Source organism: Ciona intestinalis, chromosome 10 (genome assembly GCF_000224145.3).
Source record: "Ciona intestinalis chromosome 10, KH, whole genome shotgun sequence".
Taxonomy (NCBI): Eukaryota; Metazoa; Chordata; class Ascidiacea; order Phlebobranchia; family Cionidae; genus Ciona; species Ciona intestinalis.
In genome coordinates, this window is record NC_020175.2 from 3,395,619 (window position 1) to 3,421,318 (window position 25,700).

The following is a 25,700-nucleotide window of genomic DNA, read 5'->3' on the forward strand; positions in this document are numbered from 1 at the left end:
TACAATCGGAGAAGACGCGGATAATGTATTCAAATGTGGCTTTGCTGTTGCCCCAGTTACAAAGTGGGAGTATTACCATACTATTTGGACTGAGAAATACATGCAACAACCAAAAGACAATCCTGTAAGTGAATGAATGAATATGAAAATCAACTCTGGTGTGGTGGGCAAGGACACTTCATATAACATGGGTGTTCTGTTTCATATACCTCGTTCCTGCTTACAAGTTGCCACATATGTAACTTTGTGGGTGATTTTTTATCCCATGTATGGCTGATGATTGGGAAAAGGATACATTTGTCAAAATAGTACCAGCGACGAGCCTTGAATTCGCAACCTCTAGGTCAGAAGCAGGCGCTGTAACCAGGCCAATTATATGCACACATTATGTAAGGTGGCAAATAAAGTTCTATCAAACATTAATTCAGGATGGTTACGCCAAAGGTAGTGCGCTTCAAGGAATTGAAAACTTTCGAACTCATCATTTTAATCTATTCCATGGAACAAAAGATGAAAATGTTCATTTTCAAAATTCAGCTCAACTTTCAAAATATCTTATTGATGGTGACGTCAAGTTTGGCGCTTTCTTTGCTGCAGATGATGACCATAGCATGTCTCGAGTGAATAATGGTTACAGAAATATTTATAAACAACTCACAAGGCAAATGGATCTTTGTTTTAATCTGTAAATATACTTAATTTTGGTTTAAATATATAATTTTGTACCAGAGTATTTTATTTAAAATATTTTTCAGGTATAATAAAAAGTTGGGTGCTATTGAAGAATCCTCCCCCCCCCCTAATTTGCTATTCACTAACCCTTAACTACTAACCACCAAACCTCTAACAATTCCCACCAGCCTATTCTGCTATGTATCGGAGGATTCTTTACTAGTGCCAAAACTAGTCTTGTTTGATCACTGGGCATCAGTCTTTTCCAATTCCACTACTGCTAGGTAGCCAACACACGAGTATACAAGCTATTCGTCTACCATAGTACGTAAACACTTCGTTGTAATGTCCCACCGAACGGTTGGTGGGCGTCTGTGTTTCTTAACAGATATTTTTCTTTAAAGTTGTTAAGCACGTTATATGAATGAATGTAACTTATTTTACGGAAACGACAGTCGTTATAACACGGTCGTTATAAGTCGTTATAACACATTTAAAACGAATAACAACGGTGGCGGAAAACGACAGTCGTTATAACACGGTTGTTTATACACCTCGTGCCAGATACGAGTTACCAGGTGATCTTGTACAATGTTCTCAATTGTCAGCCATACAAAAAAAACGATTCTGAAAAAGATTTACTCATACAGCACATTATGATTTTGGTAATATTGGGCAATATGTGCTTAAGTGTCTCGTTTGCCCCACTCTACCAAATAATTGATAAAAATCGGTATTAAGAAAAATGAAATGCGGTAATATACTAAAAAACCGAAAAACGTAGGAATTGTAATGACGTGTGGTGTGTCAATTGGAAGTACCGAATTGCAGTTTCAACGATGCAAAAAGAAGGGATTTCTTTTGAGGCAGAATTTCGCGTTTAAAGGTGCCCTTAGAAGAAAAAAAAAAGAAACCAGCAAAATTCTTTTATTTCTTTGTTTCTGGCGTTTGGTGGGCGCGCTTTGTAGTTTTCTTTTTTATCCTTTTTCGCTGGCGTTAGTCCGTAGCTGCAAGTTCGCAACTCAGTTAGCGGTTGTTTTGTTGATTTCTTGCTTGGTTTTAGAGCGTTTTGAACACCCAAGTCTTGTTTTACATTCATTTTTTTACGCTCTGTTGTGATTTGTGTGTCGCGAATGAATAAGAATTGGTAATTGTTGTTAGGCTTTTGACACGCATATTGTCGGTCGTTGTTGGTACGTTTTTGACTCGTTTGTTTGTTAGACTTCATCCGGCATTATTTGTTGTTTGCTTATAAACGGTAAGTGCTTTGACGTTTTTACCGATAATACAGTGTTGTTGTTGCTTTTTCATTTATTAAGATTGTTGATTAACATTATGTTTAACTTAGTACGATCCTTGGATTTTTCTAAGGTACAGGTTGAGTTAGCCCAAAGTAATAGTTTCACCTCATAGGAGGTATATACACAGAAGGAGAGCGTACGGGATCTTTAAAATCTTAATATAAAGGTGAGATTTTGATTTTACTTGAGCTTCGTTCAATTCGTGAAACTTAACTAAAACATTTACATAAAGATTGTTACTAAACTTTGAAAGTTTTATGCGGCTGCTTTGCGATATACTTCAAGAAACAAACAGTCAAGAAATCCCAATAATGTATATGCATGATGGTTTATTTAAATTGAAAATCGGTAAACTTGGTTTGCTGATTGATTTCCATAACGTTTATCAGCATTTGTGCCATAATATTAATGATCTTAATAATAACCATCGGCTTTGTTGTCATAATAGTAATGATCATTGGCTTTGTTGTCATAATAGTAATGATCATCAGCATTATTGTCATAATAGTAATGGTCATCAGCATTGGTGTCATAATAGTAATGATCATCGGCATTATTGTCATAATAGTAATGATCATCGGCATTATTGTCATAATAGTAGTGATCATAATAGTAATGATCATCGGTGTCGTAGTTGCCTGTGATAGCTGAAATAGTAAAATTTCCATTAAAGCTGATATTAATATATATTTATAAACAACAAACATTAAAACCGGAATATTTCAGTATGGACCCAATTATGAACATACAATTTTATCTCTTTAAGAAAATTTAAAGATAAATGCTTACCTTTTCCGACTTGGTGCTGGGCGGGAAAAGCGTCCACGGTTTCGATGAGGACTAGGAGTCCGACGACAGCGAGCAAGAGTTGAAGCGCTAAGTTATTCATCTGCAGAAACAAATATTAATCACAGAAAACAAGTAACACAAACTGAGAACTCACTTTGTTGCTTTCTCAGTGAAGATATGATAACGTACCAGAACGCATCGCTTTTTATTGGGGTGTCGAAGTATTAACCAAACAATAGTTTCCGCACCCCCTTTTATTTAAGTGGAAAAATCTTTTTCTTTCGCGAAACAATAATATGTTCCAAGTAGCCACCAAGCAGCTTGCAATTTTTTTGTGTCTAAATTTCCGCAGTCTGTGTTAAAACTGAATTTGCAAACTTACATGAGTTACTGCTAAATATTAAAGTTTCGTTTAAAATTTAGTTTCTATGCTTAAATGTCGCGACCCAGTCGATGTAAAAAACATTACAGATATAGTAGGGTGGGGGAAGATGGGACACCTTAAGCACATAATATCAAAACATCCTGATTGTTTTTTAAACAATTAACAATGGTCTATAGGAGTCTTAAGGATGTAGTTTTTTTAATTCTTTGAGTGTTCTTGGTTTACTAATAAATGGGACGAGAAAATAGATTTAAAAGGTGTCTCATCTTCCCCCACCCTAATTCGGCTTACTTACAATTTTTGCATAGAGTATTTAGGCGATGCTACATCAAACAACGTTATAGAGAGACATAGTATTGGGTGTGGGGAAGACGGCAGACCTTTAGCACATAATATCCAAATATCCTGATCGTGTTTTAAATATAATTAACAACGGTTTATGGTAGCCGTGAGAATATGATTTTATAATTCTTTAAATGTTTTTTGTTTAATATCAAATGGGACGAGAAAATAGAATGAAAAAGTGTCTCATATCCCCCACTCTACTATAGGTATAACAGTTATAGCAAACTTTTTGTTCCTCCACCACCGTGAAATGGGATGTTAATGTTTTTTTAAACAAGAAATCTAAATAAAAAACACATTTAGAGCAGCAATATTTGAAAAACAAACACGCGGCATTATTTGGTGGGGTGATGGGACACCTTTTATTTATTTTCCCGTTCGATTTGGTAGTAAACAAAGAACAATTAAAGAATTATAAAAACGTAGTCTTACAACTCCCATAGACCGTTGTTAATTGTTTAAAGCACGATCAGGATATTTGGATATTATGTGCTAAATGTGTCCCATCTCACCCTACTATATAATATCAACATATCCCATACCAATGCAGTTCGTTTATCTGCCTCGTCTCAGCAGAAATGCCGAAACTGTGATGACAACGCAGTAATTAGAAATAACACGGGAAGTTATTTGATTCTATACCCGGAAACCACGTGATTATATCAGTAAGATGTTTACAGATCATAACATATGGATATGTTTCTGACTAAAGACTCTGTTTTTGAATTGGGTTGTTTATTATCTTTTTTTAAAGACTCAAATTAACTCCGCATGACAGGTATGGTTCATACGGTTATGTTTCTAATCGAACAATACCTGTAAAACACGAATGAATGAATGAAATTTATTTAGTCTGTTCGGTCACGATAACGAACAACGGGAAAGTTTGCAAAAGCGGAAAGACAGGTATAGTAACGATAAAACAGCAGTTGTTAAAACACGCTTATTGATAAAAAAGAAAGAAATAATGTTTTGGATTTAAAGGCATGAACGTTTTACCCTGCGGACATTATAATGGTAATTGAATTAATCTTGATAATTTTTTTAAGATTAGTTGTATTATTTAAATACACGCACCAACTAAAACATCACCTTTGTACTTTTCAAAAATGCTTTACATTGCACAATTTTTATAGATATGCTATATTTACGTTAATATACAGTAGGGTGGGGGAAGATGGGACACCTTTTCATACTATTTTCTCGTCTCATTTGGTAGTAAATAAGAAATATTTAAAGAATCATTAAACCGTATCCTCACGACTTCCATAGACCGTTGTTAACTGTTTAAAATACGATTAGGTTGTTTGGGTATTTGTGCTAAAGGTGTCCCATCTTCCCCCAGCCTACTATATAACAAAAAAACTTGTTATTTTGTGCAAAGGAGGGCAGTTGTTGAGAAGCAAAACACGGGGTTTCTTCTTCGCACAGTTTGCGTCTTTGTTGGCGATTCTAGTATTAAACGTTTAATAATTTCCGAAGCCCTGTCAGTTAAAAGGAAAAATTCTAACGGTTCGTACCCACAATCACGTGATTAATTCGGTGAGATATGTACAGATTGCAACATCTGGAGATGTTTAGTAATAGTTTGTTATAATGCGTTACGTTAGACTTTCTGGTAAAACAGTAGCGTAAAATGTATCAATAAATTTCCTTGCGGTTAGATACTTTTGCGTGACGGCCCTCTCTTTAAAACATGGTATTTCTATAAACTGCTGTGACTTTTGCTCTTCCAATGCTATTTTATGATTCGTATATATACGCAGTGCCGAGTGGCAATTTTATGGGACCAAACAAGCCCGGACACAGGATTAAAGGCATACCGGAAGTACATAGTAGAAAAAAAAAGGCATACCGGAAGTACGTGGTAGAAAAAATGCTTATTGTTAAGGTAATTGAAAGTTCGTCCTTACAGAAGCAAAGCTATTGTAAACATGTGTAATGTCAATGCTATTTTATGATTGATGACAGCGTGAACGTGACGGAAATACATTGGCCGTAGACACGCCGGGATCGCTGGAAGTACTTGCTCTGGTCGAAGTCAATGCTATATAACTGACCTTATTGACGAAATGGAAAATACACCTACAATTTAATTGTATGGAAATCTTATGCAATCCACGAACGTAGGATATTACTTTGGCGATAAAGTTTCACCCTCTAATTTAAAACAACGTTCTGGCGCCTGCGCTCTTTCCGGTTTATGTTTTTCATTACCAATCGGCGTTTAAACTGGTGAGCCATAGCGCCGAACTTTAAACAGTAGCCCATTCGCAATTTGTCTTTCTACGCTGTAAAATAATATATAATTCTTTAAATGTTCCGTGAGGAACGAAAAAAAATCAAGCAACCACACCCGATCATGTTGGCAAAAAGTCTTGTATTGGCAGCGATTACTTATCAGTTTTTCTAACAATTATATTTTGAAGTTGGATTGGCACTTTTGTATGAAGTCGTATTGAGAAGAACGTTCGCGAAGTTTTGCAAATCTTGTGTCGATTCTCTTTTTATCATCCGGGTGCCTAAGTGCCACCTGTTACAGAACAAAATAAAGGTTACAAACTATGTTGCGGTCATTTTTAATTAGACAGTATCTTGAGATCTCGTGGAAAACTTATCCAATGAATGTATGAATGTAACTTACTTTATCCTCGCGTGGCCGGAAAACGACAGTCGTTATAACATAGGTGTTCATACACCCCGTGCCAGCTTACAAGTTACCATGTATGTTACTTCGTTTGTATTTTTTTTTGTTTTTTTTTTATATCAATGTACCTGTTGGTAGTCGTGCCTATGCAAGGTGTACATGTGCACATTAGTGGCCGCCTTAACCGAAGCAGCTCTTCTTAACTCTTGGTTGAGAAGACATGTCTCTCCAAAATGCATTCCATCGCTTATTTCGCGCATGAAACTGCCGTCGCTAGCTTCGATTACTAGTTCACCCCGGAGAATAAAGAACATATGGAACGCCTTTTCACCCTCAGAAACAACTTCCTAAAGTTTGAAAACTCTATTTAACAAATCTGCATATTTTTATGTACAGTCTCAATTGCATACTCACTGCGTCAGCTGTGTAAACAGTGAACACCATTTTCGTTCCTAAATCTTCAATAAAACCGTCGCTAACGTCTTCGAAGAGAGGAACAGAATGTATGAGGTCGGCGCAGTTGTGCCAGATTATGTCTCTCCTTAACCCTGGACTTAGTTCTTTGAGTATTTTTTCCTCGTCAAATAGTCTGCCCTGTTCGAGCAAAGTTGTTTCGTTATTTATGTGCAAAACAACGATATAGTAGGGCGGGGGGAAATGTGACATTTTTTTATTCTACTTTCTCGTCCCATTTGGTGGTAAACAAAGAACATACAAAGAATTATAAAACCGTATTCTCACGGCTCCATAGACCGTTGTTAATTGTTTAAAACACGATCAGAAAATGTGGGTATTAAGTGTTAAATTTGTCTCGTCTTCTTCCACCCCACTATATAACTAGTTTTGATACGAACATATTTAGAACAATATTGTCTTCGTTTCGAAACATTTTAGTTTAAAATACTAAACCCATCATCAGTGCTGTTGTAACATGAAGTATAGAAACGAGGCAGTATATACCGACTTACAGTGTACCGAATGTCGAAGTAGTCCAAAATCTTTCGTCGAAGTTTTACTGGGATACGACGGAACGCAAGATACTCTGTGATCTGAAAATAACATTAGAAACGTTACTTATACCCAAAGTTACTTTGCTTATACCTACAAACATGTCTTTACACAGATTTTCCTAACAAAACTGCGCAAAGTGCAACGAATTATTTTACATTAACTGCTTAAGTATTCTGTTATAAACAGTCTTTATAATTTGAAAATAGGTATAGCCTATGCCCCATACAAGGTTCAAAACTTTTTGTTTAAAACGAAAAACAATTAGACCAGTTCATATGTTACATCCATGTCGTTATTTTATTGTGCATACATTTTTATGCAAAATATGCCCTCCGCCACTCGAGTATAAATAATCTATTTAATAATTCATATAAAAAAATATTTAACCCCAACCTGGGAAAGTTTCATTTTATAAGCGTTCTTTGACGCGTCCATCTCTTCCATTAAATTAATGGCATTCCCAATAAAAACAGCGAAGAGAATTGCCCCAACTATCTGACTCAACATTGTCATCCATAAGTCAATCAAACCAATCGGTATCACTTCACTGTAACCTGGAAAAAAACATTTTCAGTTTACAGGCTTTGCGGAGATTGTAAAACTTGTATTTTGCCGCTCCGTTTGTGACGTAGGTAATTATTATTATTAGTCCTTGATTGTTCTGATGCGCGCGCTTTTTACTGTGAACACATTTGCCGTTAGCTAGCTTCGGTTGCAGTTGCGAAACTGTGCTGATTGTGTACGTGTTGATTATTTTAGAAGCTGGTAAGTAATGTGTCTGCAGTACTAAGTTGTGTATTTAGAGATGATATAAATGCTTCTAGTTGTATGACTATAACTTAAGTATACTGTGCTGTAAATTTACGATATATCTATTTTCATTGTTTGCACGTGCTAAAGAGTATAGGCTGCTATAGAGTATTTGTTTTCATGACGTAGTGTGCAGTCATATCTAGTTCTAATTAGGACAGCAAATTTGCCAGGTGCGCAAGGGGAATTTGTTTTTTCGGTCACTGGGGTGCAATGTTTTTATATTTGGTTTTGTTCTTCTTGTTTTCGTTGTGTATAACTTTTTGATTTTCGTTGTGTGCAACTCGCGTTCTGTAATTACGCCTCGTGCTCGTTTCTGTTTCCACGTTTGTGGCCAGAGTGGTCCGCGATTTTCTTCCAGTACGTTTGCTTTCTGGTTGAGTTTGGTCCAGACAGTTCTCATAATGAAACATTATCAGGGTGTTTTAATGTTACAAAACCTTTACTTTTAAAACCTTTTTGTCTCGTGTTGTATTGTTTTGATAGTACGTTTGAAATCGACACAGTCAAATGTATTGATATTTTAGTTTATCAAGATTAAACTCCTAAGAATAATTCGATTACGCTGCGTAGTTATAGTACATTGGGAGAAAAGGTCTGATGTTGAAATGTTTGTCGTTCAACATATGCGACGTTCACACGCTTGAAGCTTCCTATAAAAGGACAGCGATGAACAAGCAACAACACATAACTTGAAGATTGCGAAAAGTGACAAAGAGAATAATCATGAAGTGTTTGGTAATATTATTTGCTGCGTTTGCGACAGTCGTTGTAACTACTGCGTCTGAGAACAGAATACAAGTCAAAACAATTGTAAGTAATTTTGCTGTTTTTTATATTTTGTGAAACAGCACTAAAGAGTGTATGTTCTTTTACAGTTTAACGAAGTAACAGCAAGATACGAAGGCGACGATGTAGAGTTATATTGTGAATACAGCATTGCTAGTGGAGTAGACCTCCCTGTTACTGTGACATGGAAAGTAGGGGACGGTCCTCGCTACGCCAGCAGCATATATGAGTGTACTGGTTACACAAACTCGGCCAAAACTTGCAACACTGAACAAGTCTTTGATCCAGCATATGAAGGCCGTATCAAGTTTGAGCAGAACTATCTTACGCTTTCTTCGGTAAGAATGCTTCATATTTAAAGTGAGGAAAAAATGCTCAGTGACAAATATTGTTGCTAATTTTCAACCGAATCTAACTGTATCACATTTCATCATTTAGTTAAACCGCTCGGGACTGTACATTTTGGAATTCAATCCTTTTTTTGCAGTTTTTTCGTAAAATAATTAGTTAGTTTTTTTGTATTTTAAATAAAAATAATTTAACTGTATCACATTTCACCATTTAGTTAAAACTTTCCGGACTGTAGATTTTGAGATTTAATCCGCTTTTGATTTTTTTGTAAAATATTTATTCCCAACAACTGTGAAAGGATTTTAAATTGAAAAATTAACACAATTTTTTTCATTTAAATCGAAACTGTTAATATGGGCAGGTCCAAGGATCGGATAATCGTAACTACTGGTGCCAAGTTGCATTGGAAGGTAGCAGCCAGCATAGCGATGAAGAATTCGACATGAAATCAGTTGTACTTGTTGTCCCTGATAGCGGCACAATGCCAAAGTTTAACACTGTAATTGTACAAGAAGATAGCGTCCAACAACTGGGAAAGGAAATGCTTTTAACTTGCGAGTGAGTGTTTTTCGGATTTGCAGGTGCTGGTTATATAGAATTTGATGATGTGTTTACTATTCGTGGCAATGAATGGTTGGCACGGGTGTTGGACAGCATGTGTCTTTCCAGTTCTTGAATAGTACAACGTCGGACTCTACTAACTTTGGTATAGTAGTAGGGAACATCCTGATCGTGTTTTAAACAAATAACAACAGTCTATGCGGGGAGTCGTGAGGATACGGTTTTATAATTCTTTGAATGTTCTTTGTCCAAAGTAGGACGAGAAAATATGATGGAAAGCTGTCCCATCTTTTCCCAACCTACTATAATTTTTTTTCTCAACTGAATGAACAGTGGTCAGTACTGCTCAGTATATGTTTGTCCGTTTTGATTGCTTACAGAATTTTGCTTGATAATGCAAATGTGCTGGGTAGTTTTTATCGGTAAGATGCATATAGTAATTGAAGCGTCTTTGGGCTACCATTATTTGCGTAAAAACTTTTTGTTACTTTGAATAAAATTCCCTTTAAGGTGCCTTCAATCCAGCATTTACTGTGAAGATATTTACTGGTACAAAGGCCCAGTAGATAGCGAAAACTCAAATTACGATCTGATTTATTCAAGAGTGACTCAGCATTATGCTTCTTCACCTGGAACCTACATACAGTACCAATCTTATGGGGATTGGGAACACCGAGCAGTTTTGAGCGGTAAGAGCAATACCGTACAAAACAGGGTCACCAATGTGTGGTTCATAACGACAAAACGCCAGCAAATGTTGGAACAAATGCGCTTGATTCAGCAAGAGTACAAGCGTGTCTTATTTAGTCCACCTTATGCCTGCTTTAGGCTGTAACTCTGTTTAGTATTTTTTTACATGGCTGATAATTTAGACAACTTATGAGTGACCAATGGGCTGGAGCAATTCCCGTTCAGTATTTTGCCAGGAAAGCACATGCCCACAATGGTGACAATATCAAGCATTGAACCCATTGTTACAATTAATAAACCTTCACACTGCTAATCATTGTACCGCACCTTTGGGTTAAATAATTACCGTTGTTTCTTAATCATATATTTGAGGTGTACTATTCTCATTTGGTTATGGAAACTTCTGATTTTAGGAGATTCTTTGTACGTTACAATGCTAAAGGCTTCAGATGCTGGACGCTACTGGTGCGAGGGGCGAACAGCAGCTTACAAAAGCATTGGAGAATGGGGAACAGACGCCCATTCGACAGTGGTTGAGATTGTTTAAAAAAGCAAGAAGTCCACGATTTTTGTCAAAGTTGATGAAAAAATCTCTGTTGTGCTTTCAAATATATTTTTACGGTGTTGCAAATTGTCATAATGGTTTTAGTTTAGTGCGAAAAGTAGAGTTTCGGAATGCTCTCACGCGCAGCGAAGTAATACGAGTTGCTATACTGGGTTAAACCGATTTAACTCCGTATTTTAAACTAGTTTTGCACCTACGTATTAACTCACAAAGTAACATACATGGTAACTCGTAAGCTGGTACGAGGTGTATGAACACCCGTGTTATAGCAACTGTCGTTTTCTGGGCAAGCGGGGATAAAGTAAGATTCATTCAACATGCGATTCTCTTTACAAATTAAAACTCTGCACAAAAATGCAGACTTTAAGAATACCTGTCAGGTTATTTTATACAATGCTTCTTAGTTACAATTTACAGTAGGTTGCACAATTTTTACAAATTAAAAAAATCTCACCAATACACAACATATGGCTGGTGCTTTTGAACAAAGACCAGGAATATGCTTCCCACCACGTGATGTTGGGGTTATCCAGTCCGCGCATGCGCACCCAGGTATCTTCGGGAAATCCATAATACATTGGTACCATGTACTGCAAAAACAAACATACCAATTTTACCTCTGTTTTTCAGTAATAGAACAAAACCTGTTCAAACACTTGTAATTTCATAGGTTTAGTGTTAGATAATACTTTTTTTGCTAGTTTTAATTTTTTAATTGGATGTTTTTTCAATTCAAAAGTTAATACTGGCAGTTTTTTATTGTTATTTTTTTTATAAAGTTGTTTATCCTTGCGCGTGTAACCTACCTGTAGACACCCCATCCAATGACACACGAGGAAAATGATGAAAATAAGATATGCAAGTCTTAGCAGGGACACCGCCATATCGTACTGGAGGTTAAATACTTCTTCCCATTGGTGCAAACCACGTATCAACCTGAAAATATATCATTATAAAATTAACGTCGATCCGCATTATGTAACATGCGAAAGAGTTGTATAGTGGGGTGGGGTAAGATGGAACACCTTTTGCATATAATATCCGAATATTCTGATCGTGTTTTAAGCAATTAACAACGGTCAATGGTAGTCGTGAGGATACGGTTTTAGAATTCTTTGAATGTTCTTTGTTTACTACCAAATGGGGCGGGAAAATAGAATAAAAAGGTGTCCCATTTTCCCCACCCTGTCGTATTTCAATATCGTCACCTTGGTATTCTTGCGACTCTTATCAAAGAAAGGCCTTTTCCAACCCGTAAAAGGCTAATAGCTTTGTGCGACTTGCCTGGTGCTTGCCCGACCACATACGTGAGAATAAAGTCCATCGGAAAAGAAGCGATAAAGTCAATTGCGAACCAACCTTTTAGGTACCTAAAACAAAAAATCTTCGCATAACTATTTGGGTGTTAGGGAGTTGTGATTTTAGGGAGTTGTGAGCAATGTGATTCTTTAACATCCTATGCTAATATGTTTATAGGGCTGTGAATCGCTGATGCAGTCTTGCCGGGTGGCAGACGAAACGGCGGAAATACACTATACGTATTTTTATATCAGATAAGCCGTTAAAAATATTTAGATTGTGCTTGGTAGCAGAAGTAACGTTTAATTGGTTTTACGCAGTTTGATTCGGCGTAGGGCAAGGGGTTGCCACTTTCAGAACTGGGCCGAGTTCAACGAAAATTCTTTGTTAAACATAGAGAGCATAGTTTCTCAGGTCCCACAGAGTGTTACGTTCACCCGCGTGAAAGGGAAATTGATAAAACACTCAAAAAAACGCACCGATTTCTGATCTTTGCTGGATCCAGTTCAATGATTGTACTGTCCGTCCCGATCACAGAAATACCGGTGCGGAAATTTAGTATGATGTCAATTAAAAACCAAGCGTCAGATATCAACTTGAACGCCATACTAGCAACTTCACGACGATCTCTGTTTATAAATGCAAAGCTCAAACTAAACAATATTGTCGTTGGGTTTACCTGTATACCCAATATTTTTATTTAAAGTTCTATAGTAGAGGTGGGGAATATGGGACACCTTTTCATTCTACTTACTCGTCCCATATGGTAGTTAACATGGAACATTCAAAGAATTATAAAACGTAACCTTACGGCTTTCGTATAGATCTTTGTTAATTGTTAAAAACATGATCAGGATATTTAAATATATGTGATAAAGGTGTCCCATCTTCCCCCAACCTACTATATATAAACAAAAGGTACCATAAATTCTAGATTAGGGAAGGATGGTCAGTGGTATCATGTAGAAAACATCAAATATTATAGAATTAAATACCCTTATCCTCACGACGCTAAAAAAACTTAGAAATTGTTACAATCAAGATTAGAAAATACGGGGCTTCCTTCTGCGTTGACGATCTGTCAGCAAAAGATTAAAAAATAGAAAAAAGAAAATTGATGGTTTAGTGACGGTTGTTGATATGTCACGTGAAGAAAACTGTCAGCAAAATAATAGAATTCTTACCCGGAGAATGCAAGGTCCATTGGGATGATAATGATGTTTGCGATGATAAGAAGAGCAGAGAGCATGTCCCAAGTAAAGCGAAAGTTACTGAACGGATGAATGATAAAACCTCCCGCCTCAATTACTCGCAAATGCTCATCTTGTACCTAATAAATGAATGTAACTTGCTTTATCTTTGTGTGGTCGAAAAACGGCAATAGTTACATGAAACGGGTGTTCTGCTGCACATACACCCGAGTCAGCTTACAAGTTACAATGAATGTAACTAATTTATTCTCGCGTGGCGGGGCAACGACAGTCGTTATGACACGGGTGTTCTGTTGCATACATCTCGTGTCAGCTTACAAGTTACAATGTATGTAACTTATTTATTCTCGTGTGGCGGGGCAATGACAGTCGTTATGACACGGGTGTTCTGTTGCATACACCTCGTGTCAGCTTACAAGTTACAATGTATGTAACTTATTTATTCTCGCGTGGCGGGGCAACGACAGTCGTTATGACACGGGTGTTCTGTTGCATACATCTCGTGCTAGCTTATGAGTTACCAGTACGTATGAAACTTTGTGGGTGAAATAAGTGACCACTGGGTTAAAGCAATTGCGGTTAAGTGTCTTGCACAAGGAGACATACGTCCACAACATTAGCAGCCACGAGTCTTGAACCTTTCTTTTGCTACAGCGCCGGACAAGGATATTTGAGTCCGAGAGAGTAATTGTGGTTGATAAAATCAAAATGCCATTTTTCGTACGCTGTCCAGGTGCATATTGGTAATTAAAATAAACAGCGATAAAATCACAGTTTAAATAAAACATGGCGGACAATGCAGATCGGTCAAAACAAATATCTTACCGCTTTTTCGCTTCCGTACAGCTTTCGGGACCATTTTGTGAAGGGGACAGCTCTGGTAGCGACAGATACAGCGCTGTAAGACATAAATGCACTATGTAATATAGTGAGAAAAGTAATTATATTCGATATGGTTAATGTTTTGCGGCAAGGTATGCCCGTATAATGTAGTAAGAAAGTCTTATACTGTTTTTTTGTGTGTAGTGTTTTTTGACTATAGTAGTAGGTTGGGGGAAGACGGGACACCTTTACAGCATAATATCCAAATATCCTGATCGTGTTTTAAACAATTAACAACGGTTTATGAGAGTCGTGAGGATACGGTTTTACATTTCTTTGAAATTTCTTTTTTTTATATACTATCAAATGAGACGCGAAAATAAAATGAAATGTTGTCCCATATTACCCCACCCTACTTATACGCAGCCACTGGAAACCCGGAATATATAATAATTATTTTTCCTTCTGTTACTTCTGCTACCAGACATAGTACAAACAATATATCAGTGGCTCATCTGGTATAAAAACGTATAGTGTATTTCCAACGTTTCGTCTGCCATACGGCGAGACTTCATCAGGGTTCCCGTTTTTATACCGGATGAGCCACTGAATTATTTTTCCATTGCTAAAACAGCAATGTAATTTGGGTATAGATTTGTTTTTACCTTTTAGTGCTAGCTAAAGATGATGTGCCTTTAGCTGTCCTACTTGTTCTTGCGTTCGGTGCTCGAAGTAACTCAGTGTCTGAAATAGATTGGCTTTTCGTGGAAGGTCCTTTTCGTTTGGACAAACGTTCCTGTTAAAACAAAGTAGAGTAATATAGTAGGGTGGGGAAAGATGGGACACTTTTCTCTCTATTTTCTCGTTTCATTTGGTATTAACCAAAGAAAAAACAAAGACTTAATTATAATCGTATTCTTACAACTCCCATATAGACCGTTATTAATTGTAAAACACGATCAGTATATTTGAATATTATGTGCTAAAAGTGTCCGATCTTCTCCCACCCTACTATATAACAATAATAATAATAACTTTATTTGTCTCTTCGATTACGGTAGTAAAGATTAAAAAATATTTTAAACGAAAAGACAGTATATATAGCGACGAAACAACAGTTGTTAAAACACGCGTTTGATGTCGGTAAAGATAAATATATATGATCTGTAGCAAAAGTAACATTTCATATTAGCCTAAACATGTTTTTAGGGTAGTTTACATGAGTCGTCAGGCGGACTTCAATATATTAAATACATTAATATATTATTGCAAAGTTGGGATAGCTATTTATTTTAAATGGGCTTCATTAATTCAAGTAATCGATACATGGAAAGAATATACGATGCTAATTGGTTTACTACTGCATTCATTCGTCAGGATAGCATGTTATTTGCCAATTGTGTGGTTTACGGTACATTAAAGTCGGAAAGGGCGGATGAAGGATCATTTAAAGAAATTTTATGGAAGATGGAAAAATTCTATCGATAAGAAAAGTATTTTTTCAAAATACTGATTTCTGTTTTTGTCAAATATAGTAAACTGTTTTAGTTGCGACCGCATATATTTTGCACAGACAGAAAAATGCGTATAAAGGCGTTTTTTTTTATTTCGTTACAGAAAATTTGTATATAGTCTACATCAAATATTATTTTAAAAAATTGAGTACATTAGACTATAGCTTGCATAGAAGAGCATATTATATTTGCACCCTTGTACGGGTATATAAGCGTTTTACTTTAATGCTGTTGATGCTTTTTCTTGGAAATTTCATGAGCCCTGCAACACTAAATCTTCTAATATGTTCAGATTGGCTTCCAATACTGAAAAAGCACAAAATATTTTGCTTAAAAAAAGATAAACCTTACAAATTTTAAAATTTATCTAAAAATACTAATTCGCTGAAGTTTTCCTCCAATAGCGAAAGCATTGAAATCATTTAATGATTTAAAAAGTATGTAACAAAAATAATAAAAAATTCACAATTTAAATATTGCTTTTGTGTTGAACGTTACAGTTAAGACCAATTTCGCCATTTTATCTATACAGTCATAATTGACTTTTCTATTGCATCAACCGCCTACGCAAACAGTATTTGACCTATTCTGGTGCATTAACATTACGCAAATAGATCTAGCCTACTATCTACATAACATTTGCCAAGAGATAACTGAAAATGCTGGTGCCGCTGTCTTCGGCTTGCTGTTAAAAGCCTTTCTCGTACGTATAGTTTGCACCATGTCTGTATATACACGCCTACCTGTCCGTAGTGGACGTAATGGGAACAAACTCGTTAATCCACTCTGTCGTAGACATTATACCGGTTCTATAAATAAAATGAAAATGAAAATTAAACCCACGTTTGGCACAAGCTGTTATAATTTAAAGTCACACACTCATACATTATTGACGGTTTCTTATATGCCTGCAAAACGGTAATCAACTTTTACACGTAATTGTGTGGTAATTGTTTCGCGTTACGTCTAAAGTTAACTTGGTTAACCAATGGCCTATACTCACCTGTGCGGGGTATCTATATCGTCCTTTTTTGTTTTTGAAAAATTCTGATTAGATTTATTTATAACGATCGAAGCAATTTATAAGGCTAGAAGCTAAATGGCAATAGGCGGCCCACAACAATTTCTTCCAATCGATAGTATCGTTTTGTTTTCTTTTATATTGAACGTAGCCCCTATAATTGGTTGTCCCAGTAAATAGACCAATCAATGCTAAATGCCACGCAATATTCAAACGCAGTTTTCACCAGCAATTACAATTTAGGCTATGTAATACATTTTGTACCAAAAATACCTAAATACAATATAATAACACAGCAGATTACGCATTGCAATTCGTTCCTAGATGACGAGACAAAAATAGTTTGAAATAAAAATCGGGGTCACAGTGGTTCAGTTTTTTATTCGTACGAGTTTCTAGAAACGTGTCTTGTAAAAATTTCTTATTTGGTAAGCTCAAACTATAGTAAATTATACAATTTACGCTAAAACAGAACCTCACCTGACGAGTTATGTTTTTTTTTCCCCATTTTCCCTAACTAAACCATGTTTTACTTTCATTTTTTCGCACTCACAGTAACAATAATCGTCATAAACGCAATTATTGTCATCAAACGCAACAATCACACCAACCGGATTTCTAAAAATAGTTTTAATACAGATTCCCCATCAAGTTCCCCAAAGATAAAACTGCAGGCCCATTTTTTCCCGCCGTCCTAATTTCTATGCTCCAACGCGCCGATTTCGTTTCGAGGCACCCGACGCTATTTTGTTCGCGAAAAATCAAAACAACAAAAAGTCAAAAAAACTCATTTCTTTATATTTAATCGGTGTTTGCGGGATTGTTGTTAATATATTTCATTAGTACTTGCATGTATTAGATATTTTAAAGTCTAGGCAGTCAGTTATACTGTATTACTATTTTTTAAATATTTTTTTGAGGCGTTTAGTGGTTTTTATTCGTTTTTTTCTCAACTTAATGGAAAAGCCATGCCGTTTTTTAATACCTTTTTGTAAAACAGTTAGAATTTAGTTAGTTTTACTAATTATAAAACAAGTTTGTAAAATGTAAAAAAACGAAGTTGAATATAAAATTAAGATAAACAAAACAAAAAGGAAAAAATGGTTTTATTTTGGTTTGTCATTTTCTGTTCACTTGGAAGCATATTTGCAGGTTTGTAATTAAAATGTTTTCCTATTTTCACAATGCAAAGTTTCAATGTAATCAGAAAACCTTGTTTTACCTATTCTGTTTTGGCTTAAATTTAAATTAGTTTTTTTTAATGTTCGTTAGTTATTTAAGCTCTTACAATTAAAAAACTGATTAAAAAACTGTTTTAAACAGCATTGTAAATTATAACTTGTTATAGCAGAAAAAATTATTTGTTTTAAAATGTGTATATCAATATATATATATGTATTTTTAACAATAATATTATCAATTAAATTATAACAATACAAATGGTTTTTAATTGTCATTTTAGAAGACTGTCCATGCTGTGAAAATTGTACAATTACTGCAACAACAGATGCAGCAACAACAACAGAACAAATAACAACAGCAACAACATTTGCACAAACAACAACAACATGTGTGATGTGCGGTAAAGGGCTTTATCTCGATGGTGATGCATGTCAACCTTGTAGAGCAGGATACTTGTAAGTTGGTTTATAATTTTGCTATTTTTACTTGAGTAAGGTATTTAAACGAATGTGTGTCTAACTTCTGAGTAGTACAGTGTAATTTAAAGCTTAAAAATGACAGTTTTGTGTAAAAAATATGTTTCTTTTTAAAGTAAGAAACGCAAATTTTAATAATTCTTTCTTTTTAAACTAAGAAACCCAAATTTTAATATTTTTTTTAGCTTTTTTGATTCGTTTTATATTTCTATACAGTTAAAACTAACAATTTAAAAAATGCTTCTTATTAAAATTGTAAAATGACTTTCAAAAGAGTCGAAACTCCTAATTTAAAGAAAGCAGTCCATGTTATTTACTACCTAAATCTTGGCGGGACCTCAAGTCAACTGTAGGCTTGATTTGATTGAAACATATGTTTAAATAGCTGTTAAACCACTGTGCTTTAAGTATGTAAGGATAAAGGAGCACAGGTACTTCAAATTAGCAGGGGCCTTTTCGAGAGGCTACGATAGTAGCTTAAGTGTTTGGCAGCGAAAGTAATTGGCTCATAACACTATTTGGTAGTATGTGATGTTTTTACGATACTTTTTTTATCTAAATACCTTCCAATAAAACAGCAGTGTTGTTTTGTTACATAAATATGCCTTTCCCATTTTTTAATATATAGTAGGGTAGGGGAAGATGGGACACCTTTAGCACATAATATCCAGATATCCTGATCGTGTTTTAATCAATTAACAACAGTCTATGAGAGTCATGAGGATATAGTTTCATATCTTTTGATATATCCTTTGTTTTTTGTTTACTACTAAATGGGACGAAAAAATAGAGTTAAAAAGTGTCCCATCTTCACCCATCCTACTGTATATATATATATAAAGCATTTTCTATTTTTTTCCAATACAGCATTTTCCAAGTTTTGCAATTCTTTAATATACCATTTCCTAATTTTTTTCAGTAAAGAATTTTCCAAGTTTGCTAATTACTTAATATGGCATTTTCCCAGTTTTCCCATTCTGTAATGCAGCATGTGAACCCAACTGTGTTATAAAACTTTGTTTTAACTGTATTATTATGTATCTGAACCTGTAAAAATTATAAATTTCTTTTTGGTACAGTATACTAGATCTGCTACGAAATACGTAACAGAAAAAATCTAGTTCAAAAAATTGTTAATAAAAAGATAAACATTTTGCTCAAATGGTATAGTCAGTCTCTTATTCAAATTAAAAACACTATAGACTGGTATTTGTTAGTTAAAAAGTTCATTTAATTTGTCAAAGAGTTCATACAATTTGTCAAAAACAGTTTATATATATTATTTGTAGAGGAATTTATATAATTTGTCAAAAGTGTTTATACATATTATTATAAAATTTGTAAAAGAGTTGGTATTATATATTTTTTCCACTAATACACATTGGTTAAAATTTGAGGTAATTTATTCCTAATGTGAGCCACACTATTGACATATTTCGTCAACTATCCCATGTTTATCACCTTTGCTTACCTATTGTATCTATTCATTGTACTATGATGTAACAATAATGTCCTGTCATGTAGAACAGTGGAAGTCCATTGTTACGTAACAATAGGCCTGAGAATGGGCTATTGTTATTTTAACCCAGTGTCTAAAATCGGGTCGCCCTCTCTCATAAAGGGATTAGAAACCAAATAAACAATTGTTGGTTTAAAACTATAATGAATTTTCTCACTCTCACAGTGTGAATTAAATGTTTAAATAAACAGTTTTAATATTAAGTGAAATTCTGTGTTTTATTAGAAAAATCCAATTTTGGTGTGCTGTTTGATCTAAGTTATTTACAATTTAATATATTACGTAACTTTTTCGAAACAGCCTAAACTATGTTAATTTGACCTGGTTATCAATTACTTTCCTTGTGCAGGCTATCTTTTAATAAATTTAAAATACAGACTTTAACCATGCGCCAATACAATCAAAGCCTTTTTTAGACATTCTTTTTATTATTAGGCCCATTAAGCATATTTTAAGTTAAATGGAGATCTTTAAATAGGCTAAAAAAGGGGAAATTCTGTGTCTCTATAAGGCTTAAAAAATGTGTGTTTAAAAAATGTATTTTATTATTTAGTTGCCCAGACAACTACAATGAAGAGATATTATGTAGTGACGGGCATTACACCAACACAACAGGACAAGCTTCGTGTATTTTATGCCCAGAAGGTCACATGTGTATTTCAGCACTAAATGTGTAAGTTAAAAAAATCATTTGATTTATCACACATTTTGAACTGCTTTGAAATAACATTCAAGTGCGTCGTAGTTTGGCCTTCACGTGTGTCAGAGTTTGGCCGTTAATATGCGTCAAAATTTAGCCTTCACGTGCGTCTTGGTTAAGCGTTCACCTGCGTCGAAGTTTAGACTTCACGTGCGCCGTAGTTTGGCCTCCACGCGCGTTGCCATTTACCTTTTACGAGCCTCATAGTTTACCCATTTTTTACGACCCTCTAAAATTGGTTTACAACATGAAAAAATGGACACCCTGCCCTTGGATGTTTTCTAGTATTTTTCCTAATTTTATTATTATTTTCTAGATCTGTAGGGCAAACTACACACCCTATACCTTGCCCTCTTGGACAGTTTGCGAAACAGGGTGACGGAATATGTTCAGTGTGTCCGCAAGGTTATTTTGCCAACTCAACTGCCCAAGAGATCTGCGAATTATGCCCAGCAGGCCACCAATGCCAGGTTGGGTGGTCTTTAGCTATTTTAATATTTTTTTACGTTTTTTTTTTAAGTTAAATTTAATTTTTTTTTCTATATTTAAAAAAAAATTAGTTAAAAAATAATTTTTAATTTTTTTTATTTTTATCTTTACAGAATAGCTCTTTGAGTCCAGTACCCTGTCCCGAAGGCTCATTTTCACTCTCTGGCTCCATCACATGCACTGTATGTTCATTGGGATATTACAGCAACAATACGGGTTCCTCTGCATGCCAGCCCTGCCCAAGGGGTTACATGTGCCCCAACCCGTCTAGTGACCCCCAGGCATGCCCAGCTGGGTCCATATCCTTAGGGGTCACAGACACCTGCCTACCATGCCCACCAGGCCACTACACAATTGAAACTGCAGGCTCCTATTGCTTACACTGCCCTGCTGGCTCAAAATGCAACAGCACAAACCAAGAACCTAGTCTTTGTGAAGCAGGCACTTACTCTAGCAACAGATCTACCGAATGTTCATCCTGTTCTGTTGGATTTTATGCTAATTTCACAGGCGCAACTGAATGCTTACAATGTGAAACTGGCTACAAATGCCCTGACGCAGCTAGCAGTCCTATACAGTGCAATACTGGCATGTATTCTACTGATGGCGCCACAGACTGCCTACCTTGCCAAGTAGGGTATTATAACGACAAAAAAGGCCAGTCCACATGTAATGAATGTCCAAGTGGTCATTATTGTCCGAATGGTTCAAGTTCCCCAGAAAAATGTCCTGCTGGTACATTTTCTCTATCTCTATCAACAGAATGCACTGACTGTCCATTGGGCCATTACAATACATTACCTGGATCTCAAAACTGCTCTGAATGCCCACCTGGCTTTAGCTGTTCAAATTCAACCACTGTAACCCCATGTATTGGTGGTACATACTCAACTGGATTGCAAACTGAATGCACACAATGCGAATCTGGCTACTATGCTGTGGGAAACAGCTCAAAGCAATGTCTACAATGTCCCGAAGGCCACTCATGCTCTGACCCTACTTTAGCTCCAATTAAATGCTCTGCAGGGACCTTTTCTACACCATGTTCAATTGAATGTGAAATGTGTCCGATGGGTTTTTACTCTGCACAACATGGGTCCCAAAACTGTACAATCTGCCCAGCTGGGTCCCAATGCAAAAACGCTTCCAACACAGTCCTATGCCAATCTGGCAGTTACAGTAATGCAGCATCCACTATTTGCACTGAATGCTCTGCTGGGTATTACACCACTTCAACAGGCAGTACATCATGCATGGTAAGATTTTTGCAAGACCAAAGCAGTACAATAAATTGTTTTGATTTTAGAAGCAGAACACCCACAAATTTTTCCTCCTAATTTATTCATTTTCTAATTTTTACCGCCTAATTCATTTATATTTACCTACCTTTTGAACACCTAATTTTTTCATATTTTAATTTTTACCCCCCCCAATTTATTCATATTTAAAAAATTAAACTTAATTTTTAGTATCAATAGGCTTGTATACATTAAAATGTGTGTTACACTATATTGTTTACTTTACATTATAACCTATATTTGTTGAATATTAATACAGGAATGTCCTGAAGGCCATGCTTGTCCTATGATTGACAGTGACCCTGTTATATGCACTGCTGGCAATGTTAGGTAAGATTTAAAAAATTTTTTACTATATTTTTCAATATATATATATATGTATATGTTAATTTAACTACTGGTTGAAATCATCAACCTATTTATTTACCTACGTCCATCAGGTAACTTTTATAATGTTTTAATGTTTTTATTTAAGACTTTTTTGTTATGACACCATTACTTTGATAATAAAAGAATAAATGAATATAGCTTACTTTATCCTCGCATGGCCGGAAATTGACAATCGTTATAACACTGGTGTTCATACACCTTATGCTAGTTTACGAGTTACCTTGTATGTTACTCTGTGAGTGTGAGGTATATACTATATAACCATGTTACAATCATTTTAATGCCAAAATTTGAATTTTTCGAATATATATTTGTGTGTTTTTTTAGTTTAGCAAGAGCAGTTTCATGCACACCATGCATAGCTGGCCATACTTATGTGGATATACCAGGTCAGTCTACATGTCTGCCTTGTCCAGATGGTTATATGTGTAATGACCCATCAGTAGCACCCAATAACCAGGTTAGTATGAATATAAATAAATGAATGTAACTTGGTTTCCTTGTGTGGTCGGAAAACGAAAGTCGTTATAACACGGGTGTTCTGTTTCATACACCTCAGTCCAGCTTACAAGTTACAATGTATGTTACTTTGTGGATGATTATTTTTTTTAATTTTAAAATATATATACATATATGGGTATTACAGTTATACCACTTGAACCAGGAATATCAATGAATATATAAATGTAACTGGTAACGTCATTTATTTTTTTACTTTTTAGCTTTATCTTGTGTATTCTATTACATACTTTTTAAAATGCGAATATTCAATTTCAAATTTCCAGTGTTTACCAAATGTAAATCTCACTTACTTTGTTATTTATTCAAGTCTTGCATGGCTGGATGGTACGGCACCAATGGCAACACTTGTAGAAGGTGTCCACCTGGAAGATACAGCAATGTAACTGGATCTCTAAGCTGTGACTTATGCCCAGCTGGAACATTTTGCCCAGGTATGGTATTTAGTAATGTATAGTTGGGCGGGGGAATATGGGACACATGTTTATTCTATTTTCTCGTACAATTTGTTAGTAAACAAAGAGCATTTAAAGAATTATAAAACCGTATCCTTTCGACTCCTATAGACTGTGGTTAATTGATTAAAACAATAAAGGTGTCCCATCTTCCCCCACTCCACTAATACTTTTTAAGGTATATAACACTTATTTTAATTTTTTATCATAATTTTTTTGCATTTTCTACCTAACTGAAGTTACCAGCTGCAAAGTATTTATGTAAAGTATTTTTACACTTTTTTTTCTGTGATAAAAAATATATATATATGTGTTTCTTTAAAAGTTCGAAAGTAATTTTAAACTGGTAGAAAAAAATGATTTATAAAATAACTTAAATTGTTTTAATATTTTTATAAAATAAAATTTAAAAAAATTTTAGTTGAAGGAAGCGTGTCTTATCTCACTTGTCAAGCTGGTAGTTTCAGTGTTGCCGGATCCACAAACTGCACCCAGTGTTTCCCAGGATATTTTCAAACCATGGAGATGCAAGATTCCTGTCAACTTTGCCCATCAGGTAATTGGAATACGGCAACACTGTAAAAAATTGACGTTCTTAATAAAAAAGTGTGATTCCTAATAAAATAAAAAGATAGAAAGCTTCCAAAAACTGTATTACAATAAAAGTGTTTCATTTTTCTTGTAGAATAGTTTGTTAAAATATAAATCGAACTGTGTCCTGTGTTACTGTTTAATACATTAAAAAACCTATTAAGATATAATATATATATATATATATATATTTATATATATAATATGTTTTTTTCATTACCTCCACTACAGTCGTAGACTACACACATCGGTTTATATAGTTTTTTTATACATAATGAATGAATACATGTAACTTACCTTATCCTCGCTTGGCCGGAAAACGACAGCCGTTATAACAGGGGTGTTGATACACCTCGTGTCAGCTTATAAATTACCAAGTATGTTACTTTGTGGGTGAATATTTGTGGATTAAAATGTTTTTTTTTTCATTTCAGGCTACAGTTGTTCAAACCCATCATCAAACCCAACCCAATGCCAAGCAGGTAGTTTTGCCACAAATGGTTCTACCATATGTACACCTTGTAATGCAGGCACATATCAGGTAATTGTTATGACGGTTTAACTGCATAGCCTTTTCAATATATAGCAGGGTGGGGGAAGATGGGACACCTTTTCATTCTATTTTCTCCTTCCGTTTGGTAGTAAACAAAGAAAATTCAAAGGATTGTAAAACCGTATCCTCACGACTACCATAGACCTTTGTTAATTGTTTAAAACTGTGAAAAACACTATTACAATACTTGAATATGCGCTAAAGATGTCCCATCTTACCCCACCCTACTATACATCGTGTTTAAAATTTTTACATTTTTTTTGCCGGTTTAACTGCATAGCCTATTGAATATACATTGTATTTACAATTTTTCCTTTTTTTTAAATGAATTCTCATTTTTGCCCATATTAAATATTTTGTTTAGTTTGATTTTTATAATTAGTATTTTTATACTAGCTTTTTATACAAAGAAGCAAACATGTTTAAAATCATGGTCAATATAGGTTACATTTCAATTGACAATGAGAGTTAGGTGTTTTATTACACGGACAACATTGTTCCAATAGCATATATCACCTACATACCTTATTCAAGCTTTTTTGTATTAGGTGTATGACCTTGTGTGAAACATAAGACGAGACACCTTAACACATAATATCATTATCCCGATCGTGTTTTAATCAATTAACAACGGTCTATGGGAGTCGTGAAGATACGGTTTCAATTATTGTTTGAATGTTCTTTGTTTAATACAAATGGGACAAAATTTAAAATGAAAATGTATACCGTCTTTTTCCACCCTACT

General features: G+C 35.0%; 5 protein-coding genes and 1 long non-coding RNA gene across 11 annotated transcripts in view; 4 read left to right on the top strand and 2 right to left on the bottom strand.

Moving 5' to 3' along the window:
• LOC100176374 (dipeptidyl peptidase 4-like) overlaps positions 1-920 on the top strand; it is an 8,411-nt gene extending 7,491 nt beyond the window's left edge. For 3 of the 4 annotated variants that reach the window (XM_018813649.2, XM_026836293.1, XM_026836294.1), the window contains exons 17-18: positions 1-124; positions 429-920. In XM_018813649.2, coding sequence (XP_018669194.2) covers positions 1-124; positions 429-689 — 385 coding nt within the window. In that variant the 3' untranslated portion in view covers positions 690-920. Of the gene's footprint in view, positions 125-428 lie in introns of those variants that run through there. The other variant, XM_026836295.1, reaches the window with a different exon arrangement.
• A 1,204-nt stretch (positions 921-2,124) lies between these two features.
• Positions 2,125-6,055, top strand: LOC113474596. The gene is made up of 3 exons (XR_003396290.1): positions 2,125-2,139; positions 2,740-2,894; positions 5,259-6,055. It is a non-coding gene; the product is annotated as an uncharacterized LOC113474596 (long non-coding RNA).
• On the bottom strand, positions 2,285-3,018 carry LOC100184220 (uncharacterized protein YnzH). The gene is made up of 3 exons (XM_002127063.4): positions 2,917-3,018; positions 2,763-2,862; positions 2,285-2,620 (listed from the first exon to the last, which is right to left on the bottom strand). Exons 2-3 carry the CDS (start codon positions 2,860-2,862, stop codon positions 2,388-2,390), a joined length of 333 nt encoding a protein of 110 aa, XP_002127099.1. The 5' UTR covers positions 2,917-3,018; the 3' UTR covers positions 2,285-2,387.
• On the bottom strand, positions 5,853-24,339 carry LOC100181836 (potassium/sodium hyperpolarization-activated cyclic nucleotide-gated channel 2). 3 transcript variants are annotated; one of them, XM_026836305.1, is made up of 16 exons: positions 24,258-24,339; positions 23,650-23,721; positions 16,506-16,571; positions 15,984-16,068; positions 14,914-15,044; positions 14,252-14,324; positions 13,400-13,545; positions 12,695-12,844; positions 12,125-12,286; positions 11,723-11,852; positions 11,371-11,506; positions 7,544-7,704; positions 7,108-7,188; positions 6,554-6,733; positions 6,268-6,486; positions 5,856-6,025 (listed from the first exon to the last, which is right to left on the bottom strand). In XM_026836305.1, exons 3-16 carry the CDS (start codon positions 16,559-16,561, stop codon positions 5,909-5,911), a joined length of 1,827 nt encoding a protein of 608 aa, XP_026692106.1. In that variant the 5' UTR covers positions 16,562-16,571; positions 23,650-23,721; positions 24,258-24,339; the 3' UTR covers positions 5,856-5,908. The 3 variants fall into 3 exon arrangements, with proteins under 3 accessions (XP_002127191.1, XP_026692107.1, XP_026692106.1); XM_002127155.4 differs by lacking the exons at positions 23,650-23,721; positions 24,258-24,339 and adding an exon at positions 17,264-17,403 and having other exon boundaries at positions 5,853-6,025; XM_026836306.1 differs by lacking the exons at positions 23,650-23,721; positions 24,258-24,339 and adding an exon at positions 16,766-16,894 and having other exon boundaries at positions 5,853-6,025.
• On the top strand, positions 8,497-10,982 carry LOC100179524 (V region-containing chitin-binding protein D2-like). The gene is given in 5 exon segments (NM_001252087.1): positions 8,497-8,773; positions 8,839-9,087; positions 9,462-9,658; positions 10,172-10,350; positions 10,765-10,982. Coding segments are annotated over 5 exon segments (846 nt in total). The 5' UTR covers positions 8,497-8,686; the 3' UTR covers positions 10,899-10,982.
• The window catches only part of LOC113474036 (zonadhesin-like), a 47,816-nt gene continuing 39,954 nt past the window's right edge, over positions 17,839-25,700 (top strand). Inside the window, exons 1-10 of the mRNA XM_026836475.1 lie at positions 17,839-17,935; positions 18,246-18,420; positions 20,514-20,633; positions 20,977-21,130; positions 21,263-22,405; positions 22,707-22,777; positions 23,165-23,297; positions 23,667-23,790; positions 24,233-24,367; positions 24,837-24,943. Of these exons, the coding sequence (XP_026692276.1) occupies positions 17,884-17,935; positions 18,246-18,420; positions 20,514-20,633; positions 20,977-21,130; positions 21,263-22,405; positions 22,707-22,777; positions 23,165-23,297; positions 23,667-23,790; positions 24,233-24,367; positions 24,837-24,943 (2,214 nt within the window). The 5' untranslated portion in view covers positions 17,839-17,883. The remainder of the gene's footprint in view (positions 17,936-18,245; positions 18,421-20,513; positions 20,634-20,976; positions 21,131-21,262; positions 22,406-22,706; positions 22,778-23,164; positions 23,298-23,666; positions 23,791-24,232; positions 24,368-24,836; positions 24,944-25,700) is intronic.